This window comes from Amaranthus tricolor, chromosome 17 (genome assembly GCF_026212465.1).
Source record: "Amaranthus tricolor cultivar Red isolate AtriRed21 chromosome 17, ASM2621246v1, whole genome shotgun sequence".
NCBI classification, from domain to species: Eukaryota; Viridiplantae; Streptophyta; class Magnoliopsida; order Caryophyllales; family Amaranthaceae; genus Amaranthus; species Amaranthus tricolor.
In genome coordinates, this window is record NC_080063.1 from 4,331,978 (window position 1) to 4,353,646 (window position 21,669).

The 21,669-nt window shown below is 33.4% G+C and overlaps 1 protein-coding gene across 1 annotated transcript; it reads left to right on the forward strand.

Annotated features, from left to right (window-relative positions):
- Positions 1-12,331: 12,331 nt before the first annotated feature.
- LOC130804400 (uncharacterized) lies at positions 12,332-18,221 on the forward strand. The gene is made up of 7 exons (XM_057668819.1): positions 12,332-12,570; positions 15,831-16,286; positions 16,367-16,539; positions 16,622-16,702; positions 16,799-16,874; positions 16,962-17,042; positions 17,761-18,221. Exons 2-7 carry the CDS (start codon positions 15,851-15,853, stop codon positions 17,931-17,933), a joined length of 1,020 nt encoding a protein of 339 aa, XP_057524802.1. The 5' UTR covers positions 12,332-12,570; positions 15,831-15,850; the 3' UTR covers positions 17,934-18,221.
- Positions 18,222-21,669: the final 3,448 nt, after the last annotated feature.

The following is a 21,669-nucleotide window of genomic DNA, read 5'->3' on the forward strand; positions in this document are numbered from 1 at the left end:
TCCTTGAAATTATATTTGAAATATTTTAATAGGTCAAGGTTCATTAAAATTAACATTGGATTTATTTGAATAAAGTTTAAATATTTTGTTATACATTGTTGCTTAACGTTTAAATATTTCATATTTAAACTTAGATTTAAAATATGTGATTAAAATTATTTGGTGATTAAATATAGTACAAGGTACACATGTTTTATTATTAATTGTACACGGCTATATTTAAGCAAGATCTAGATTTACTATTATTTGGATGAAATTTGAATTTATGCTAAAAATAGTAAATAGCGATCCTAAAAAATAGGAATTAATTTAAATGGTTATTTAAATGTTGATAAATCTGGTTTATGCTTATTATTCAATATCTTGTTTAAGTACTAACATGGCAGCATAGCATTGGACAATTACAAACACAATGACGAAATTATTATTAAGCTGTCAGTACACGTCAGTTTGAAGATAACCTCAAGATCTTGAAGTCAGGCGCTGAAAGACCAGGTCAACAGAAAATAACGGATAGGAGCCTTCTTGTTTTTGAAGATGTGTTGAGGCGTACACTATATATATGAGGCTTCCGTCCAGAACTAAGACAACATCTTGATACACCTTTTCTTACAACTTTCTATCTTGATTTAAGATTTCTCTAAGTGTTTAAAGAGTTGTAATTCTTAGTTCATCTAGCTCTTACATTTGTAATAGGCTTAAGAGTTCAAAAAGAGTTAGATTAAGTTTAATACGCCTAATCAAGAATACTTTTTAAAGTGTTCAACTTGTGAATCTCTATTGTGAGATTTGGGATTTTGCTTTTATTAAAGGGACTTGTAATACGGTTCTTCAAGGGGAAGAACGTGGTGAGAGGAGATAGTGAGATCTTCTTGGTTGTATTAAAGTCGGATTAATAAAAGGCGTTGAAATCCTACGGGTTGAAAGAGAACCCATAGGCGGGGAGTAGGTTGGTTAGAACCGAACCTCGTTAACATATCGTGTGTTATACTTTAAAGTTTATTTTTCCGCACATACGTTATAGTTTACGAATTGGCTCAAAACTGTTCCAGCAGACAAGTTTTGACAGACTCCTCAAACTCTTGAGACAAACTGCCAGAAAATTTTAAAAGTCCAAACTCTCTATTCACCCCCCCCCTAGAGAGTATTCTACCTCTTATTAACTTTCATTTGGTATCAGAGCTAAGTTTCACACAAAAAGATTAATATCTTGTGATGGATCCAATAGGAGAAGGGTTGTTTGCTCAAGGTCGTTCGTGTTCAAGACCTCCTTTGTTTTGCGGTACAAATTTCTCACATTGGAAAACTTTGATGAAAATGTTTGTGATTGATCAAGATATGGAGCTTTGGGAGATCATAACTAAAGGACCTAAGATTCCCATGAAAAAGGACGCTCAAGGAAATGATGTAATAAAGTCCGAGTCCGAATATTCACAAACAGATTTGGAATGGGTTTCCAAAAACTATAGAGCAATGAATCAATTATGTTGTGCTTTGAATGGTACTGAGTTCAATCGAGTTTCTTCATGTACAAGTGCTAAAGAAATATGGGACAAGTTGGTTGTGACATACGAAGGAACAAGTCAAGTAAAGGAAACAAAGATCAACATCCTCATGCATCAATATGAAATGTTCAAAATGAAAAAGGATGAGAATATAAATGAAATGTTTACTCGTTTTACTTTGATTACTAATAGTTTGAATTCTCTTGGAAAAACTTTTACTAATGCAGAAAAAGTCCAGAAGGTCTTAAGGTGTCTTCCAAGATCTAAATGGGGACCAAAAGTAACAGCCATAGAAGAAGCTCAAGACTTGAGAGTTCTATCGCTTGACGATCTCCTTGGAAAACTCACAACACATGAACTTACCCTACATGATGATGGAGATAATGATGTAATACCTTCCATGAAAAATCTTGCATTAAAGGCAAAGAAACATCATGAATCCTCAAGTGATAGTGAAGATAGCGATGATGAGGAAGATCCATTTGCGTTAATTACAAAAGGTCTTGAAGGAATTATGAAGATGCGAAAACGATTTAAGAAATTTAAATCCAGAAATAAAGGTAAGTCTTCTAATTCTAATTCAAATTTTAAGACTAACAAACTTGCTTGTTTTGAATGTGGTTCTACAGAACATATCGTAAAGGACTGTCCTAAGAAGAAAAGGCAATCCTACAAAAAGAACAAGAACAAACAAGCGATGGTTGCAACTTGGAGTGATTCCGAAGTATCATCCGAATCTGAAAATGAAGATGGACAAGCTCATATATGTCTTATGGCTGATAATGATGACAATAATGATTTAGATCAAAATCACAAAGAGGTACGTGAATATCTTAACACATGCACAAAAGATGAATTGGTTATAACACTCCTAAATATGTTTCAAATTGAGAAAATTTTAAAAGATGAGAAAAACATTTTGGAAGATCGAATACGTCATTATGCTGAAGGTTGTGAAGAAATTATAAATAAAAATAATTCGCTAAAGGCTGAAAAATCAAATCTTGAAAAGACTGTCAAGGTCTTGAAAGAACAGAATCTCAGTCAGACTAAACAGCTTATTGATCTTAAAAATGAGAACAATGATCTTGAAGCCAGGATCAAAACCTTGAAACTGGAATCTGAGAAAAATCTACAAGCATTAAACAAGCTTAATGAGTCTGAATCTAAACTTACTAAAATGCTTACACAACAAAAATCAACTAGTGATAAACGTGGTATTGGTTATAATCATGTTACACATAACTATAAGAGTAAAACCACATTTGTAAAAGGTGCAAATAAACATAAACGTACTCCTACTTGCACATTTTGTTGCAAAAAAGGACATATAAGATTTGCATGTCCTTACAGACGTAAAGACGATTATATTATCAAGAATTCCTTTCCTTTTGAATTACGTGAACAGATAAAGCAAATATGGGTTCCTAAAGGAACAAGACCACCCAACATGGTCTATCCCGAATATGGTTCCAAATTTGTCACTTGGATAGCCAAGTAAGGTTGAGAAAGGTTATTTTCTTTTGTTTTGTAGGATAAACAAAAATGGATTCTGGATAGTGGATGCTCGAGGCATATGAGTGGTAAAATATCTTTATTTTCTGAAATTAAAGAAAAATGCAATGGCTCAATCACCTTAGGAGATAAAGGTAAATGCAAAATTTTAGGCGTTGGTAAAATTGGTAAGAATCCATCTAAAACTATTGACAATGTTTATTTAGTTGAAGGTCTAAAATTTAATTTGCTAAGTGTGTCTCAACTATGTGATAAAGGTAATGAAGTAATTTTTGACAAAGAAAAATGTGTTGTTAAAAATCCCAATACTGGAGATACTCTCATTACTGCTCTTAGAAATGATAATGTTTATGCTTTACATACTAACGAAATTGCAGTGCAAAATTTCAAGTGTTTGAAAGCTATTACAGATAATCCAAAACTTTGGCATAGACGTCTTGGCCATATCAATACTCACACCATGCTGAAGTTGGTAAGTAAAGATTTAGTTAAGGGACTTCCAGCTCTTGACTATAAACAATGTTCTATTTGTGACGCATGCATTAAAGGTAAACAAGTAAGAAGTTCATTTAAACCGAAGAAAATGGTAAGTACATCAAGACCATGTGAACTATTACATATTGATTTATGTGGACCAATGCGTGTACGGAGCATAAGAGGTAAATCTTATATCCTAGTTATAGTTGATGATTATTCTAGATTTACGTGGGTTGATTTTCTAAAGGATAAAAGTGAAGCCTTGAAACTGTTTTCAAGACGTTGTAAAGAGATGCAAACTCAACTGAACCTTCCAATAGTCTCGGTTAGAAGTGACCATGGAAGAGAGTTTGATCAATTAGGCTTTGACTCCTTTTGTGAAAAATATGGTATAACCCATAACTTTTCAGCTCCTAGGACACCTCAACAAAACGGTGTAGTTGAAAGGAAAAATCGAACTTTAGAAGAGATGGCAAGAACAATGCTTATTGAAAATGGATTAGCTAAACACTATTGGGCTGAAGCTGTTAACACAGCTAATTATGTTTTAAATAGATGCCTTATAAGACCCATACTTAAGAAAACTCCCTATGAGTTATTCAAAGGAAGAAAACCGAATATAGCATACTTTAAACCATTTGGTTGCAAATGTTTTATTCATAATAATGGTAAAGACAATTTAGGTAAATTTGATGCTAGAAGTGATGAAGGTACATTTCTTGGATACTCACTTAATAGTAAAGCTTATCGAGTGCTAAACAAACGTACAGGTTTAGTTGAAGAAAGTATACATGTTGTTTTTGATGAATCCGAAAATGCAACTTTAAGTGAAGGTTTTAAAGAGTTAAACCTTAATAAACATTTTGATGATTTAAGTGATGATGAACTGGATATTAAAAATGCTAATGCAGTTAAAAAGATTAACATGCAGGATACCATACAAAGTATTGAGGATGAAGGAAAACAGGTTGTTAACATTGAAGACTCACAGTCTGATCTTGAGACCCAACCTCAAGATCTTGAGATAGTTCCTGAACATACTGTTTTGGGTACACCAATTAGAAATACTTCAAATGAAGTAAGTACAAGTTCATTAAATGAAAACACACCATCCATACTACGAAGAAGAACTAGAAAGTCATATCAACATCCTCCAGAGAACATTATAAGTGATCCAAACAAAGGTACGCAAACTCGATCCTCTCTTAAGAATCTATGTGCATTTTCTGCTTTTGTTTCTCTCATAGAACCTAAAGATGTTAAAGAAGCATTACAAGAACCAGAGTGGATCATTGCAATGCAAAATGAATTAAATGAATTCGAAAGGAACAAAGTTTGGGATCTAGTTGAAAGACCTCCAGATCGTACTATTATTGGAACAAGATGGGTCTTTCGAAATAAACTCAATGAGGATGGAGATATTGTAAGGAATAAAGCAAGACTGGTAGCTCAAGGCTATAATCAAGAAGAAGGAATAGATTATGATGAAACTTTCGCACCTGTGGCAAGATGCTGATTATGCTGGATATAAAGTTGATAGAAAAAGCACCTCAGGATCGTGTCAGTTCTTGGGAAATTCATTGATCTCTTGGTATTCTAAAAAGCAAAATTCAGTTGCTTTATCTACAGCTGAAGCTGAATACATAGCTGCCGGTGCATGTTGCTCTCAAATTTTATGGATTGCTCAACAACTTAGAGACCTTGGAATTGATTTCAAAGGCATACCAATAAGATGTGATAATACAAGTGCAATTTGTATTACAAAGAATCCTGTGCAACATTCTCGTACAAAACACATTGAGGTACGTCACCATTTTATAAGGGATCATGTTGAAAAAGGTAATATTTCTTTATCTTTTATATCTACTGAAAATCAATTAGCGGATATATTTACAAAACCTTTAAGTGCTGATCGTTTTGCTTATATACGTATGGAACTTGGCATGCTAAATGACGTTGCATGAATTAAGGGGGAGTATTATCAAAGAATAATGGCATATGAGTAAAAGGATTGAAACGATAATTACTTAAATACCAAGTATGCATTAAGGGGGAGCATTACGTATTGTTGTGATCATATATGTGTTTATGCATATTTTTGAGAATTGAAAATTTGATTTCAATTTCTTAAAAAATTATTATTATTTGTTTTATAAATATGGGATTTATAATTGAATACCTTTAATTAATAAAGGATATTTAATTATTTTAAAACAAAATTGTTTGTTTCGATTAGTTGTGAACATCATCAATGCGTTAAAATTGTGTTCATTATTTTGGTTAATAAATTCAATTAATCTCATAATTGTATTTCCACTGATTCACGGTTGAAAACCAAAATTAAATGCTTGTTCACCATGATGCACAAACCGGTCAAGCTTCACACACACACACACCCTTTGCATTCTCTTGTGTTGTCAAATCAATCAATTTAATGAAAGTACAAATGCATGTACTATACTCCTTAAAAGAGAGTAAAACGCTTTACTCATTCATTTACTCACAAAATCTTTTTCTGATTTTCTCTCAAAACCGTCTCTTTCACTTTCCCTTTCAAGCTTTTCATACTCTACTTCAATGGCACCTAAAAGAAGGATGAGTAGATCCTCTTCAAAATCCGAAAAAGGAGAATCATCTAAATCACAAATGGCTGAACCTATAACCCCTGTTGTTTCACCATTACACACTTTTGATGTTCCTAAACAATGGTTCGAAAATCATACTGCTTATGGGAGATGGGTTGATATTTTTCGACAAAGATTACTTTCCTTTGTTGATATACTTGATTATAATTTCTTTCTGTTTGAAGACTTTGAAATAATCTCTGTTTTTATTCAATCTACTCCTGGTATGTTATTAAGTCCTGGTTCTACTACCTATCCAACTCTTGTGAAAGTTTTCTATTCAAACTTATCTTTTGTTATGATTGAAGGAGAACATGCTTTAAGAAGTTTTGTTAAGGGTCAAGAGATTGTGATTTCAAAAACCCTAATGAATGACATTTTCAAATTTTCTCATAAATCTGATGATCAAACTCCTAATATTTTGGCGTTACAAAATGCTAGGGATATGTTCATACTTGAATCTTATTCTGATTTCTCTTCTACTAAACAGTTAACACATAATGCTTTGAATTTAAATGGTAAATTGTTACACTACATTCTTGTAAGAACCGTTTTCTCTCGCAACACTTCTTGTGAATTGGTTACTGATGCTCATCTTATACTGATGTGGAAGATTGCTTCTCTGAAAAATGTTGATTTTTCTTCTATTATTTTCTCCACAATGCGATTTTGTTGCTCACATTCTCGCAATTGCTCTCTTCCTTATGCCAATCTTTTAACATTGATCTTTGATCATTTTAATCTACTCTCTGATTTAGAGGAAGTGGATTGTTCTGGTCCAATTTCATTATCTACTGAAATTCTTCTGCCTCTTGGTATTTTCAAAGTGGATGGCAAATATGAGTTGTACTCAAATTTGTCTTCAACTCATAAAGAGGATCTTCAAAAGATTCATGGTAAGCGGCTTACACGTCTTGAACCTCATATCAAGGAACACACCACTCTTTCCCGACTTCAGTCTCTAGATTTGGAGGTTGGTGAAATGAAATCTTCCCTACTGGCATTACATGATAAAGTGTCTACTCTTACTTTTATGTTAGACTCTTTTATGAAAGAAATGAAGGGAATGATAGTAGAAGATGTGGTAGTGGAAGAAGAGGTCAATGATGGTGATGCTGCTGAACCTCAAGAGGCTAAGGCTAAGGAGAAGGATAAAGAAGGTGAAAAGAATGGAGATGATGAAGTTACTGGTGAGGGTCAAACTATTGATGTGAATATTGCTGAGACCACTCCAATCCAAACAATTAATCCAACTGTTGATGAAACAATTACCCCTGGACAATCCAAACCTTCCAAGAAAAGGAAGAGAAGGTCTAGGAAGTAATTTTTGTTGATTATGCATGTTATGGCTTTGATGAACAATATTTTCTTTTCGGCAAACAATACTTTCTTTTGATAATCCCAACATTTTATAACTCCTTGTTTACTTTTTGATGAAAGTCAAAAAGGGGGAGAATGTATATTATGTATGTATGCATGCTATACTCACTTGTGTATGTATGCATGCTATACTCACTTGCTCTACTTGCTTTATATTTTGATAATGTTTTGCATGATTGCGCATGATTGCTTGCTTATACATGTTCTGAAATATTATGTTCTGAAAAATTGTTAAATGTTTTGTTTAAATGTTTTGCTCTGATAAATTGTTCTGTATGCTTAACATTCATGCTTAAGGGAGACATAATGTATATGTTTAAGGGAGATATGAAAATTTAGTTGCATAACTTGATATTTGATTGATGATTATAGATTATTATTCATAATCATAACTTGATAATCATGTCTTTAATAATAAAGTTTTTGAAATGATATTGATGACTATCATATTTGCATATATTATGATTGGATATTTGTTTACATAAACAATGATTGTAATGATGTGATATAACATAGTTCTGTTTTGAAACTGATCTTAAAATCTTGAAGAATGTTTCTGAAAAATGATAAAGTCTCGAAAATGTTTTTATATATTATTATTATTCGTGCTTTCATTTCATTATAACTTAGAAATATGATTTAGGTAAATATGGTTTTGACTTTCATCAAGGGGGAGATTGAAGACTCAACTCTCTTAAATAATAAGGAAAGATTAAAGACTTAATTCTCTTGGATGATGATAATTCAAAACACATATTGTTTAAACAAATAAATTAAGTAATTACATTTAATTGTTTAAGTAAGTTTAAAATCATATTTGATACACATTTGATTTATATTTTTAAGAAAGAAGTCGATGGAATGTGCTTAAAGAACTTAAGTTTATTTTAAAGTGATTTTATAAGTTCTGAAATGTGTTTCAAAGTCTTGAAGATAATTACGTTCTTAATCAGGTTAGTTTCGTAATTATATTTGAAATATTTTAATAGGTCAATGTTCCTTGAAATTATATTTGAAATATTTTAATAGGTCAAGGTTCATTAAAATTAACATTGGATTTATTTGAATAAAGTTTAAATATTTTGTTATACATTGTTGCTTAACGTTTAAATATTTCATATTTAAACTTAGATTTAAAATATGTGATTAAAATTATTTGGTGATTAAATATAGTACAAGGTACACATGTTTTATTATTAATTGTACACGGCTATATTTAAGCAAGATCTAGATTTACTATTATTTGGATGAAATTTGAATTTATGCTAAAAATAGTAAATAGCGATCCTAAAAAATAGGAATTAATTTAAATGGTTATTTAAATGTTGATAAATCTGGTTTATGCTTATTATTCAATATCTTGTTTAAGTACTAACATGGCAGCATAGCATTGGACAATTACAAACACAATGACGAAATTATTATTAAGCTGTCAGTACACGTCAGTTTGAAGATAACCTCAAGATCTTGAAGTCAGGCGCTGAAAGACCAGGTCAACAGAAAATAACGGATAGGAGCCTTCTTGTTTTTGAAGATGTGTTGAGGCGTACACTATATATATGAGGCTTCCGTCCAGAACTAAGACAACATCTTGATACACCTTTTCTTACAACTTTCTATCTTGATTTAAGATTTCTCTAAGTGTTTAAAGAGTTGTAATTCTTAGTTCATCTAGCTCTTACATTTGTAATAGGCTTAAGAGTTCAAAAAGAGTTAGATTAAGTTTAATACGCCTAATCAAGAATACTTTTTAAAGTGTTCAACTTGTGAATCTCTATTGTGAGATTTGGGATTTTGCTTTTATTAAAGGGACTTGTAATACGGTTCTTCAAGGGGAAGAACGTGGTGAGAGGAGATAGTGAGATCTTCTTGGTTGTATTAAAGTCGGATTAATAAAAGGCGTTGAAATCCTACGGGTTGAAAGAGAACCCATAGGCGGGGAGTAGGTTGGTTAGAACCGAACCTCGTTAACATATCGTGTGTTATACTTTAAAGTTTATTTTTCCGCACATACGTTATAGTTTACGAATTGGCTCAAAACTGTTCCAGCAGACAAGTTTTGACAGACTCCTCAAACTCTTGAGACAAACTGCCAGAAAATTTTAAAAGTCCAAACTCTCTATTCACCCCCCCCTCTAGAGAGTATTCTACCTCCTATTAACTTTCAAACACAAACAAAAATTACAATATAACGATCAACACAAACAAGGAACAATTTAATGTAAACCAAATAAACAAGTATCACTTAATCACTTAATACATCAAATTCAAAATAAAAAACAAACACTGATAAGCAAAATAAAAAGAAAGTAAATAAAAAACAAAACCACTAGAATACTTAGGATCAAGAGAGGATGGATCTCACTAAAATATATCCTAATAAAAATCTTCAATTTTAGGGTTAACAAGAAAGAAAAATGGAGAAATGGAATTAACCTGGGTAGTGGCAGCAGCTGGCGCCTGACTGCAGTGGTGCTGTCGGCGGCGAGTCTATATCTAGTTGTGGTGCTAGTCGATCGGCTGGTTGTTTTCCTGTGGTTTTTTATTCGATGTATTAAGTTGGTGCTGTGGCGCTGAATTCAAAGTGGTTTGCTACTTGCTACTCCTTGGTAGTGATGATGGTACCGGCAGACGATTGAGGAGGGAGGCAAAGTCATATGGTGGTGGTGATTACGCCAGATCCTACTTGCAAATAGACAAGAAAGAACCAAAAAAGGGGAGGCTAGTGTAGAACTCAATGAGAGAAAAAGAGCCGTTAGTGGTATGAATACATCAATTTTTGAAAATGGACCCATCACTTTTATTTTATTCTCATTTTTTAAATGTAATAGAAAATATCTTTCAAAATAGGTACTCCTAATATGTAATAATTTAGAAAATATTCTAAATAAAATTTCAAATACTTACGAATATTATTATCTAAACCTATGCACCTAGTACATAGTTTATAAAACTGTTAATAAATAACATTTCTTTTAATGGAAATATTTTCACAGTTTTCTTTAAATTAAAAGATCTAAGTGTTCTTTTGTTTTTGTGTCATTTTTTAATGTTTACAGATATTTAGCGCCAAAACCTTATATTTTCTCTCGGCAAGTCAATTCATGATATTTCCCTACATCATTACAATAACAAGTTTGATTTGCACTTCTTTTTATAAAATAACCACACCAAAGTGAATTTGATTTTTATTTATTCAATCCAAATTAAAATTTGAAGTTTTTTATTTCGCAATCTAAGTCAAACCATATTTAGTCAAAATGCACAATAAAATAAATTTAGCTTGAAACAAAATTAGCAAACTAAAATTCTAAATCAAAAATAGAGTAGCATAATTGGTCAATTTAAACTTAAACCCTTAATCTTGGTTTTGCAATTCGAATGCTTTAAGTTTTTTGTTCGTTATTAGAGCACTCTCAATGGTGTATAAAAGAAAAATGTCCTCTTCAATTTCTCTCTAGAGTTATCTTTTCATCCACATTATTGTTTTGAGTGGAAATTTTTGTTATTTCAAGTTTGTTCCATTCATGAGAAGAAAAAAAAAGGTTTCCTTACCACTTTCTCTCCTACTTTATATTTTATCTCATCTTATTTTCTTTCTCCTCCCTATTTTCTAATTTCTTACATATTTTTTTTTCATATACATATTAACAATCACATTGTTTTATTAATAGTTCGTAAAACATTATTATGACAAAAAAATATTAATTAAGAAATAATTTATGTGGTTAATAAATATTTATAGTTAGTTTATTTAATTCAAATGATGAAATATACAAATTAAGGAAGAATCCAAATCACTAAAATATTGTGAAAATTTGGGGTTATTGGGATACATTGGTTCAAGTAAATTTTAACAAAGCTAATTTTTTTCAAAATAATACCACTAATAAATTAAAATTAACAATATAAACTAATAATGTAAACAATAAACCTATTGAAACTATTTTTATGAAATTGGAGACAAAAGAGGAATTTTGAATTGTGTCAAAAAATAGGAAAAAGAGTTATAGAGATTTTTTTATGAATTTTAGTACATGTTTTCTAAGTCTTAATAATTCAAAAATTATGGTTTAAAAATAATTTCCTAAGATATTATTTGAATTTTAATTGGTTGCATGGTTGGACACATGTCACACTCCTAACGCATATGCTAAAGTGCCCAATCAGCAATTTATACAATTTAATAGTTTTGCGAGGTGGTAATGAACCCCCTAAATTTCCCACGCAAGTAGTTCTTTATAGAAACATTTGAGAGAATCTTTTATAGATTTTCACCATTGGGATACACTTTCACCCAAAAAATTTCACTAAACAAAAAATCTCCTCCATTGGGATAGTTCTTAAAGCCTTCACATTTGTACATCAGTACAATGTTTATTAAAAACCTAGTTTAATCTGATTTGAAAACAAAGCACTTATTTTTATTCGAGTTAGATTTTCTAATTTTATTTTTAAGTAACTTATCAACAAATTTTCCATCCAATCAAACAAAATAAATAGAAAGCAATAGCGAATGCCTTGAAAAGAGGAAAGAATAGTGTAGAAATAGTAATTAGTAGTAATAGTAATGAACAATAAATATTGCTTTGTAAATGCAAGTCTCCTACATCGTTATTGCGAGTGAATAACACCATTATCACAATACGATATTAAATTCTCTACTACACTTTTTCCTCATAATCTCCCGTAACATATTAAAATATAATTATTTTCTACATTTTTTATTTGAAAATTTTTCAAAATAATGTTTCCCCCAAATATATTAAAAATAAAATATAAAACTAAAAAAATTCAAAAAAGCATTTGTGCTAGAAGTTTCCATTTGTGTGTTTACATGAGCGGTTCAAGAAAGGGGTGCCTTTAGCTTGAAATTTTGAACCCAACTATATAAACATTTTCGCCATTAACCTTAAACCAGACAAATCAAGTTTCACGACGTATCTTCTCCTTTATTTTAGTTTTCTCCCCAATAGTTTTGTTCATCTTTCTCTCTGCTGCTTAGGGTTTTTTTTTCCTTTTAATTTCTCAATTCCCCCAATCCTTTTGTTTAATATTTCGATTCCCAGGTGCGTTTTCTGTTTTAATCTTACAACATAATGCTTTTATTTCATGATTTCATCTCAATTTGGTATTATTGTTCGTGTTGATTGTAATTAAAGCCGGTTTTAATCAGAAATTTCTTTGTCTGATCATTTATTAAAACATTTATGGGTGATTTTCTGGGTTCATGGATTCGATCTTTGTAGAAACAAATGTCTCTTATAATTTAGTCGTGATTATTTATCTTCAATTTTCATAGCATGTATATGAACGATAAGAATTTGTTGCTTGCTTTGATTTGTTGTGAAGCAATACGCTTTTTTTTGAGCTCTATATATAGAAACTGACGTTTTGTTTCTGAGAATAAAGCTGTCTGAATTGTGAGATCCAGGTGTTGATTTGATTGTTAATTTGCTTCTTATACTCGTTGCTTTTAGTTCGTGGAGGTTATTAGATGTTATTTTGTTTGCTCTTCAATGGGTTCGGTTTTATTATAGTGCTAACTCCTCAAAATTTAACAATTGTTATTGTGCAGAGCAAAACTCATAGATAAACCCACTTTGTTGTTATGTGTGATAGGTGTTGGTTGTTTTACATAAATCTACTTGATGGAATGATTGTGTGTTAATTAGTATTCTAATTACTGTAGAGGAGAAATAAACAAATCAATCGATAAACCTGAACAACAATGAAAAGAATGCCAACCCAAGCCTTAACTCCAAATTGGGGTTAGCCACCATATGAACCATATGATCACCTACCAAAATACCTTTATCCCTTTAATCATGTATAATGCCATCCTTCATATTGAGATTAAATTTAAACTTATAGTTGTTCTATTCCTTATTGCATTTGATGATGTATTATTCCTAATTATAAAATTTGTCATAGATGCTTACCTTTTCTAAGTGGTGGGGCCTCAATAGGGATGATCGGGTTTTGCATCGTATGGTATTATGTTACCCAAATATAACACATGTGGCCCTTGTACCATTGTCGACACTAATTGACACAAATACGAACACGAGACCCTCTCTGTATATTTTTTTATTCTTATATTAGTAACAATACTAGCTTTTTCTATTTTTGTTCCTATCAAGTTTCATTGTAGTAGTTGTGTTCGTATTCATGTTCAAATTCAGTACAATGCCCAGTGTCATAAACTCTTAGCCTTTCACGACTCTCGAACATGTGTAGGATATCTATGTCAAGGTTTCCAGGTAATATAGGGTGAAATGATGAATGTTTTTAGAACATTTCATGACTTGGAAATTTCATTTAATGGAAACATGAGGAAAGGTCACTCAAAATACATGATGAAAGGTCACTATATGCTAATCATGAGAGATCATGTAGATTGTTTCAATGGCTTGATCAATAATAATTAGATCTTGTGGTTTTACCAATGGAGTTGTCAAAGTTTTTGCTAGGGTTGTACTACAGATGTGGAAAGTATTAGGATTACTGCACATTGGTTAGAATGATAACAAAGTGAAATGGCTGCCGAAAACTTTTGTCCTTCATCTATATTCTACTAGAGTTGAGTGTCATTCTAAATGCTTGACTAGTGTTCTAATAGTAGTGCTACTTGTGGTAATAGAAGAGTCCACTAATTTGAATTTTGAATAATTGACATGAGCCAATTGTATTAGATGTCTTTTTAGTTGGTGGTATTATTATTTAGGACTAATGATGTTATAAAGTTTTGTTGCATTTCCTCTCCTGCATAACCCTAGTTCATAAATGTGGGTTAGCTTTTGGAAATTTTAGTACTCTTTTCATTCCGAATTAGTTGTTTAGTTTTTTTTGGGGTCATTTATAACTTTTGCCTATTAAACCTTAAAATTTAACCTAATATAATCCACCTAATGCTACTTTAATGCATTTACGCGATACATTTAACTCAATATGTTTGTTTTTAGTACATTTAATTACCTTATCCTTAGTTTTTTCTTTCTATATCTAACATTTTTAAAAAGTTGCGTAAAGCCTTACATTGCTACTAATTTGGGACATATGTAGTTTTAATTAGCAAGGGTATGGTAGTTTGTGTAAACACTGCAAGATAACTTATTTTCATTCTTAATAAAGCCAAGATGCATGATTTCAGAATATTATGGAGTACAAAAAAAGACTTATTAAATCATGTGCGCTTCTTATATATACGTAGTTTCGAATAATGTTTGCTATATAAGGTCAATTTAAAACTAACTCTTGATTACTACTCCCTCTGTCCCACAAGGGTTTGTAATAAACCTTTTGAGACAAAGGGACTATTAGGGTAAGGTTGGGTACTTTTGATCTTATACATACTACACCCTCGTCAGGTGAGTAATGAAATGTTGTATGGAAGAAATTTATTTGAGCTCATAGTTGATATGAGTAATTTATGGAACTTTTTTACCAAGTTATTAGTATACTTTAATGCTACATAGTACATATAGTTATTAAGAATTTGAGTGTATAAAATTGTGAGGCATCTAATATATCAATTAGAAGTGGTAGTACTTAATTTCTCTTTTTTGTTTCAATAAAGTAGTTGTTCAAGAATTACAATCAAAAGATTCTTGTTAGCATTAATAATTCGTGTTTGTCACATTCTCGAATCCTCTTTGAGGAATATATATGGCAAATTTGCATCTCCGAGAAAATGGACTAAGAACTTCTATAGGAATTTTTGTCACAAAGAAAAGAATCTTTTTTTAATTTCATTTGGATACATATATGTTGAGATCTAAATATTGGAAAAAGAAATTGAACTTTTATAAAAATTGTATGTCTCAGTGTAAAACGTTTCTTAATTTACATGAAATTTGTACTTCAAATAGACATGTTCTTTTTTAGGCAGGAACAACTGTGCAGCTCTTAAATTAGAGTGTGTAATTTCTCATTGATTCATCCTACGTTGGAAGCAGTCATTGCATGTGGTTGGGCTTCTCAACTGTTGTGGTAAAAAGTAAAACACTGATTTTTGTTGTAGATTGTATCTATGGTAGCTATTTTGCCAATACCTATTAAAATGTTAGATCATTGCTTCCTACTAGTAACTAGTGAACACTCAAATAAATATATTAAGATTTTGGCTTTTAATAAAATAGTTTGTAGATACTTCTATCCTAATGTATTGCAGAGTACTATGAAAATGAAACAGTTCCTATGTTTTGGGCTCTTTTGCTCCTTGATCTCTTTATTCTTTTTTTTTTTTCTAAATATGGATAACTTCATGAGCTGTATCTTAATTATCTAAAAGAGAATTCATGTGAAGATCTTCGTTCTCTCATTCCAGGTATCATTAGCAAAAGGACAATGCAGGGAGGGAGAGGCCAGGGTAATTTCTTTGACCCTTTTGCAGGGTTCAGTGGATTTGGTAGTATGGGTGGATTTGGTGGTATGGGGGGTCATCAAAGTTTGATTTCAAGTGTATTTGGAGGAAGGGATCCTTTTGATGATCCTTTCTTCACTCGCCCATTTGGAAACCCATTGGGAAGCCCATTTGGGAGCATGTTTGAGCCTGGCCTATTTGGTGGTAACGGTAATCCTTTCGTTGGTGCACATCCATCTGGTTTTATTGAGCAACAAGAGCCCCAGCCAAATAAACGAAGGGGACCCGTGATTCAGGAGCTGGATTCAGATGATGAGCATGCAGATGATGGAGGGGCTATGAAGATGAATGAGAATCCAAGGAAGCATTCTAGGCTATCCAAAGAGCCTTATATTGAGATCCCTGATGATGACGCAGAAGGTATGTTAGATTGATGCTGATCTGCATTTTTAAATTATGCTGTAATAATGATCTCTTGATGTTATCTTTTTGAGTCGCAGAAGGGAAAAATAACCAAATCCAACACAGAAATGAGTTCCACAACAAGATGAGCAATGTACAGGCTCCATCTCAGTCTAGTTGCTACACCTTCCAGAGCTCTAGTGTATCATATGGTGGTGCTAATGGAGCATATTATACTAAATCAATGACGAGAAGGGCAGGGAGTGATGGAGTGAGTTATATGTTGCTTGTGAATGGATGCGTTTGCAACTCCTTGTATTCTCGGTGTATTTATCTTATGCTGATTTCTTCAGGTGGTATTTGAGGAATTTAAAGAAGCTGATGGAACTACTGGTCTAGCAAACCACAGGATTTCAAGGGGACTCCACAATAAGGTATAATTCGTTGTTTGGGTATTCCGTTGTTGGTTTTGATGAATTGTGGGTGGAAATCATTAGTTCATTTGAATCTATCGCATTTAAATTTTGTAGGGCCATACTCTTGCAAGGAAGCTTAATTCTGATGGTAAAGTGGATACCAAACAGATATTGCATAACCTCAATGAAGGTATGTTTTACTTTTATTAAAGGATGAGATTATTCATTGTACTTCATGGTGACTTATGATCTTGTCATTGATGTGTATTGGCTACAGACGAGCTTTCTGGCTTTGAAAATGCTTGGGAGGGAAGTTCTGGAAGGCATTTTACTGGCGGGAGACTGAAGTTAGATGAAGGTAAGAGCCTTTATATCTTATGTCTGTAAGTGTGAAGTTTTTGTGCTCATAGCTTGTGCAATAACAAAATGGTTACACAATTATGCCATCTAAGATACATTTCAGAAAGGAAAAGTTTGCAACTCTCATGTAGGGTAGTAGAAATCTTAAAGCTAATATGTGCATGCTTAGGGAGGAGGCAATATGAATATGCTTAAAGCCTCAAAGCTAGAGTACTTTAAAAATTTTATAGTGCAGAAATATACTGTGTCATCTATGTGGACTGTTAGTTCTTGTGGGCTATACTTGGGGTGTAGTCTATATACTTTAATCTTTATTTTTTCTGTTGTGGTGAAATCTATACTATTGGAAATGTCGGACATACCGCGTCAGTGTCCTCTGGGTTATGTTATGGCGTTGCTTTACCTCTATTGCCCTTGTCAAACACTTGGACACTTCATTTGGGCCAAAATATTGAAAAATACTTTATAATATACGAGACTCGGGCAGTTACGAGTCTTAAATGCGTGCTCATGTCGAAGACAAGTACCCAATTCCATGTATATAGCTTATAGATAATGACTTCTTTTCCAACTTATCATTGTTACTCTGCTTTTCTCTTCCTAATAACAACCTTTGGATTTAGTAATAACTGCATGACCATTTCACCCTGTAAATTTTGTTATTACTGAGTCGCTTCTTTCCTTAGTTGTACTTCATTTTGTCCTTGGTCCTGTAGGCAACTCTGAACCTGGTAGCTCTAGGAAGACAAGCAGAGGGGGAGGCTGGGCACTTCCTTCAACACAGCGTGCAGAGGACAACTCTGGTGTAGTTGGGAATCATGCAGCTCAGATGCCGCGGACAGGGAAAAAGGCCACAGATCGTGGATTTCACGGAAGAATGAAGGCTTGAGAGATTTGGTAACTGTAGCTGATAGCAGATTTACAGCCTTTGGACCTTCTCCTCTCCTTGACGCACTTATATAGTTCTATATCATAGTAGCCTCAGACGATACTATTTTGTTGATTTTAGTAGGCCTGCCAGCGTTTCTGTGCTGCAGCTGTGGCCTGTTTTAAAGAATTGTATACATTTGAAATGCTTCACCTCTCCGTTGTGATGCTTCGTGTTGTATGAATTATCCTGGTTGGTCAGAATTCTCAATGATGTGAATGGAAATTATCTCACTAGTTCTTGACAACATTTGATGCGTTGTGTACAATTTTTGTCTTGGCTATCTGAAGACAATATTTGATCATCTTGTAAGTTTTGAGTTAGCAGCATACAGATTATATGACAAGTTTGTGATTAATGATGTGTGTTAATTGGAGTTTTATTCTCCACTACTATCTCTCTATATAGAAGCTCCAAGTGACAATTAAGCTATATTTCATTTTTGGGTTACGATATATGCAGTCCTTAGGGTTGTACATAAAAATTAACATAATTAATATTTTATTTAATTATTTTTACTTTTCAAGTAAGAATAAATGCTAAAGTAATAAGTATAATTAAGTTTTTATGTTTCTAAATAAAAATTATATTAAATTACATAAATAAAATACAAGATTCTATCTTACATACTGTCCTAAGGGCTTAAGGGTGGTATATATCATTTTCCTTTATTTTTTATGTCCGATAAACTTTTTTTTTTTGGGTGAATGATAATGTTTCTATAAATGATGAATTGATGAGATTATGAAGGTTTAGTACTGTTTCTGTAATGAAACGAGGAAGTGGAAAACACTTGAAATACCGTAAGCGAAAGCGTTATCAGGAGCGACGATTCGTGAAAGGAAGTGACCCGAATTCCCGCAACACAACACATTAGCCTTGTTCGGGGGTGATCTCCCGGAAAACCCCTCCGACGCTCAAGTTAGAATGATGATATGAGATGATTGAATAGACGATTATAAACTGAATGCAAGAATTAAGATATCGAGGTTGATATTGCTTATGTTTTGGTGGGCTAATGAAATGGAGTGTGAGTAAGGATACTAAGAGGATTATTTTCAGATGATCCCTTCCTTTCTGATGTTGGCCTCCATTTATAGTGGTGAAGAAGGAAGTTATTTCTGAGAAGAGGTGGATTATCATGGGGGTAATGGGCAGTTATCAGCCTTGGAAGAAGGAGAACCATGCAATGTGGGATGGATGGAAAGTTGGGTCAATCTGGAGGTTACTTACCTGGGAGAGGTTAGGGTATTTTGTGGGTCACTTGCTTATGGGCCAACTAAGGAGTTTGGAGTATTCAGAAAACGCCCATTGACTAAAAGTCAAGGTCAATACGAAAGGTCAAAGGGTATTAAGGTAATATGACATTAATAATTTAAATAAATAAATAAATTAGGTAAGTGATACCATGACATTTAGCCCCACGCGTGAAGGAGGATATGAAAAGGGAGCCCCAACAACTTGAAATATCTTTCTTTGTGCGGAAACGGTAAGCGTCATTTGGCAGATCTTTAGATGGATTCCGAAAATTGGGCTCGTAAGCTTCGAATCGACTGTTCACATGCCGAATTCTGAGTTGTAACGAAAAAGTTATGACCTTTTTAAAATAACCGTATGTGACGCTCCAAGTTAAAGAGAAATGAATAGTGTCAATCGAGCCGCGGCTTGAAGCATGCCGCGGAATATCCCTATCCATCTATATCTTTTAGCAGCAGATATATAGTTGCGGAGGCTGGATCCTGGTTTATGCTTGTTTAATGCCGCGGAAGCCTCAATACTTAGAATATTTTGGAACAAGGGAGCCCCCAAGGGGGGTCCGACTTGTCTACCACACAGATGAAATTACCATAATTAATTTTTATTATTTTAATCTGAAGTCGCGGGACTTTAGGGGCTTGGAATATTTTTGAACGAGATCACCATCAAAGCGGGTCCGACTTGTAGACCTCACGGACAAGATGCTGGTTTTGTTGTTCTATCTTCCTTCTTGTTGTCCTGTTATAAGCCGTGGAATCTTGAGAAGGTACCATACTGCGGCATGAATGAGTTGACTCGCCGGACAATAAATCACGTGTGTTGAGGACGCGGCTTAGATTTATACTTAGATTTTTTTATTCTTCACTGAGGGACTTAGGGGAGTCCGACTTATCAATGTTGCGGAAAGACAAAAAGACTTGGAACCATTTTCCTTGTTCTAATATGCCCCTTGTTCTTCTAGGACGCGGAATGATCACATAGGTCCGTGTCTTCGATTATACGGAAAAATGGGAGAATTCTCCCACACTTAGAATTTTTACACCATAACTGGGGGCACCTGGGAGTCCGACTTATCGATCATACGGACATCCCTCATACTTGGAATAATTTCTGTTTATTTTGGGGTGTAATTCAGGGTCCGACTTATCGACCCTACGGCTTCAGGAGAATTTGATAACTTAGAGAATCTGTTGACATTTTCTCCCACCTTGGGTGTCCGACTTATCGACTCTGCGGCTGTAATCAAGAGCTGGTACTTAGAAAAATTTTTCATATTTCCCCCTCATTGAGGGTCCGACTAGTCGACTTCACGGACGTACACAAGAACACTTAGACAAATCTTCGACGTTTGCCCCCTCATTGGGGGTCCGACTTGTCGACTTCCCGGTTTTAGTTTGGGATTCCACTTTTCGTTCAAGGGATGTTTAGGTTCGATGTTGAGCATTTATTGCTGCAATAAATAGGGTTGTTGGAACTGTTCCCTCTCACCTAACCTTCATTAACTCCCTTATTTCTTCAAATCACTAGAAAGAGAGTAGAGAGAAACGCTCTGACAATCTTCAACCATCCTTCAAACTTCTGACAAAATTCTCAAAGATCTTCAAGGCCTCTGACAAATCTTCATCAATTTTCTGACAGATCTTCAAAATTTCTTCAAGGTATTCAAATCTTTCCTCAAATTCTTGAATTTCTTCAAATTGTTCTTCAAACTGTTCTTCAATATGTTCTTCATGTTCTTGAATGTTTAAAGTTTTGAATTTGTTTTATGAAATTAGCCATTATCCTTTACAAGTTTCGCCTAGTATTTTATGACTATCGTTAATATGGATGTCGCGGCTACTCATGAGACAATAGCTAACTTGGACATTAACTCTGCTAACCCGACGGAAATTCCTTTGGTAGCATGTAGACGTTTTAATAAAGAGGGGTTGCTAATGAATGATTCGGACGATAGTAGTTCGGTGAAAATCACCCCTCATTATGAATCAATAAAGGCCGGGGATGAGTTATCTGTATCCCCTATATACCCTCCGGAGATAATGAAAACTGCTCCTTGGGAAGTGAGCGTTGCTTTCTTCCCCAATTACTTGCTGCGAATAAATCCTGACTTGGAAGGGTTATTGTATGTAGATATGGAAAACATCGAAGGATCATTTGAGTCCTCAGGAAGGGAGAGCGCAGCGCCGGTTCCTCCTCCATTTTACATCCCAAGCGGCGGGCCCCTTAACTACTTCATAGATTTACAAACCAAAAGAGACTTAGACAAGCATCGGGAAGCCATCTCTCAAAAATGGGGTTTGAAAGATGATATCAACATTATTACCCCGGGGAATTATGACACCGTTAGGTTTCCTCCCCCACACTGTATAGCAGTATATTTTCCTTCTTTCGAATTAGGACTTAGGTTTCCTCTTCATCCATTTTTTAGGGAAATATTAGA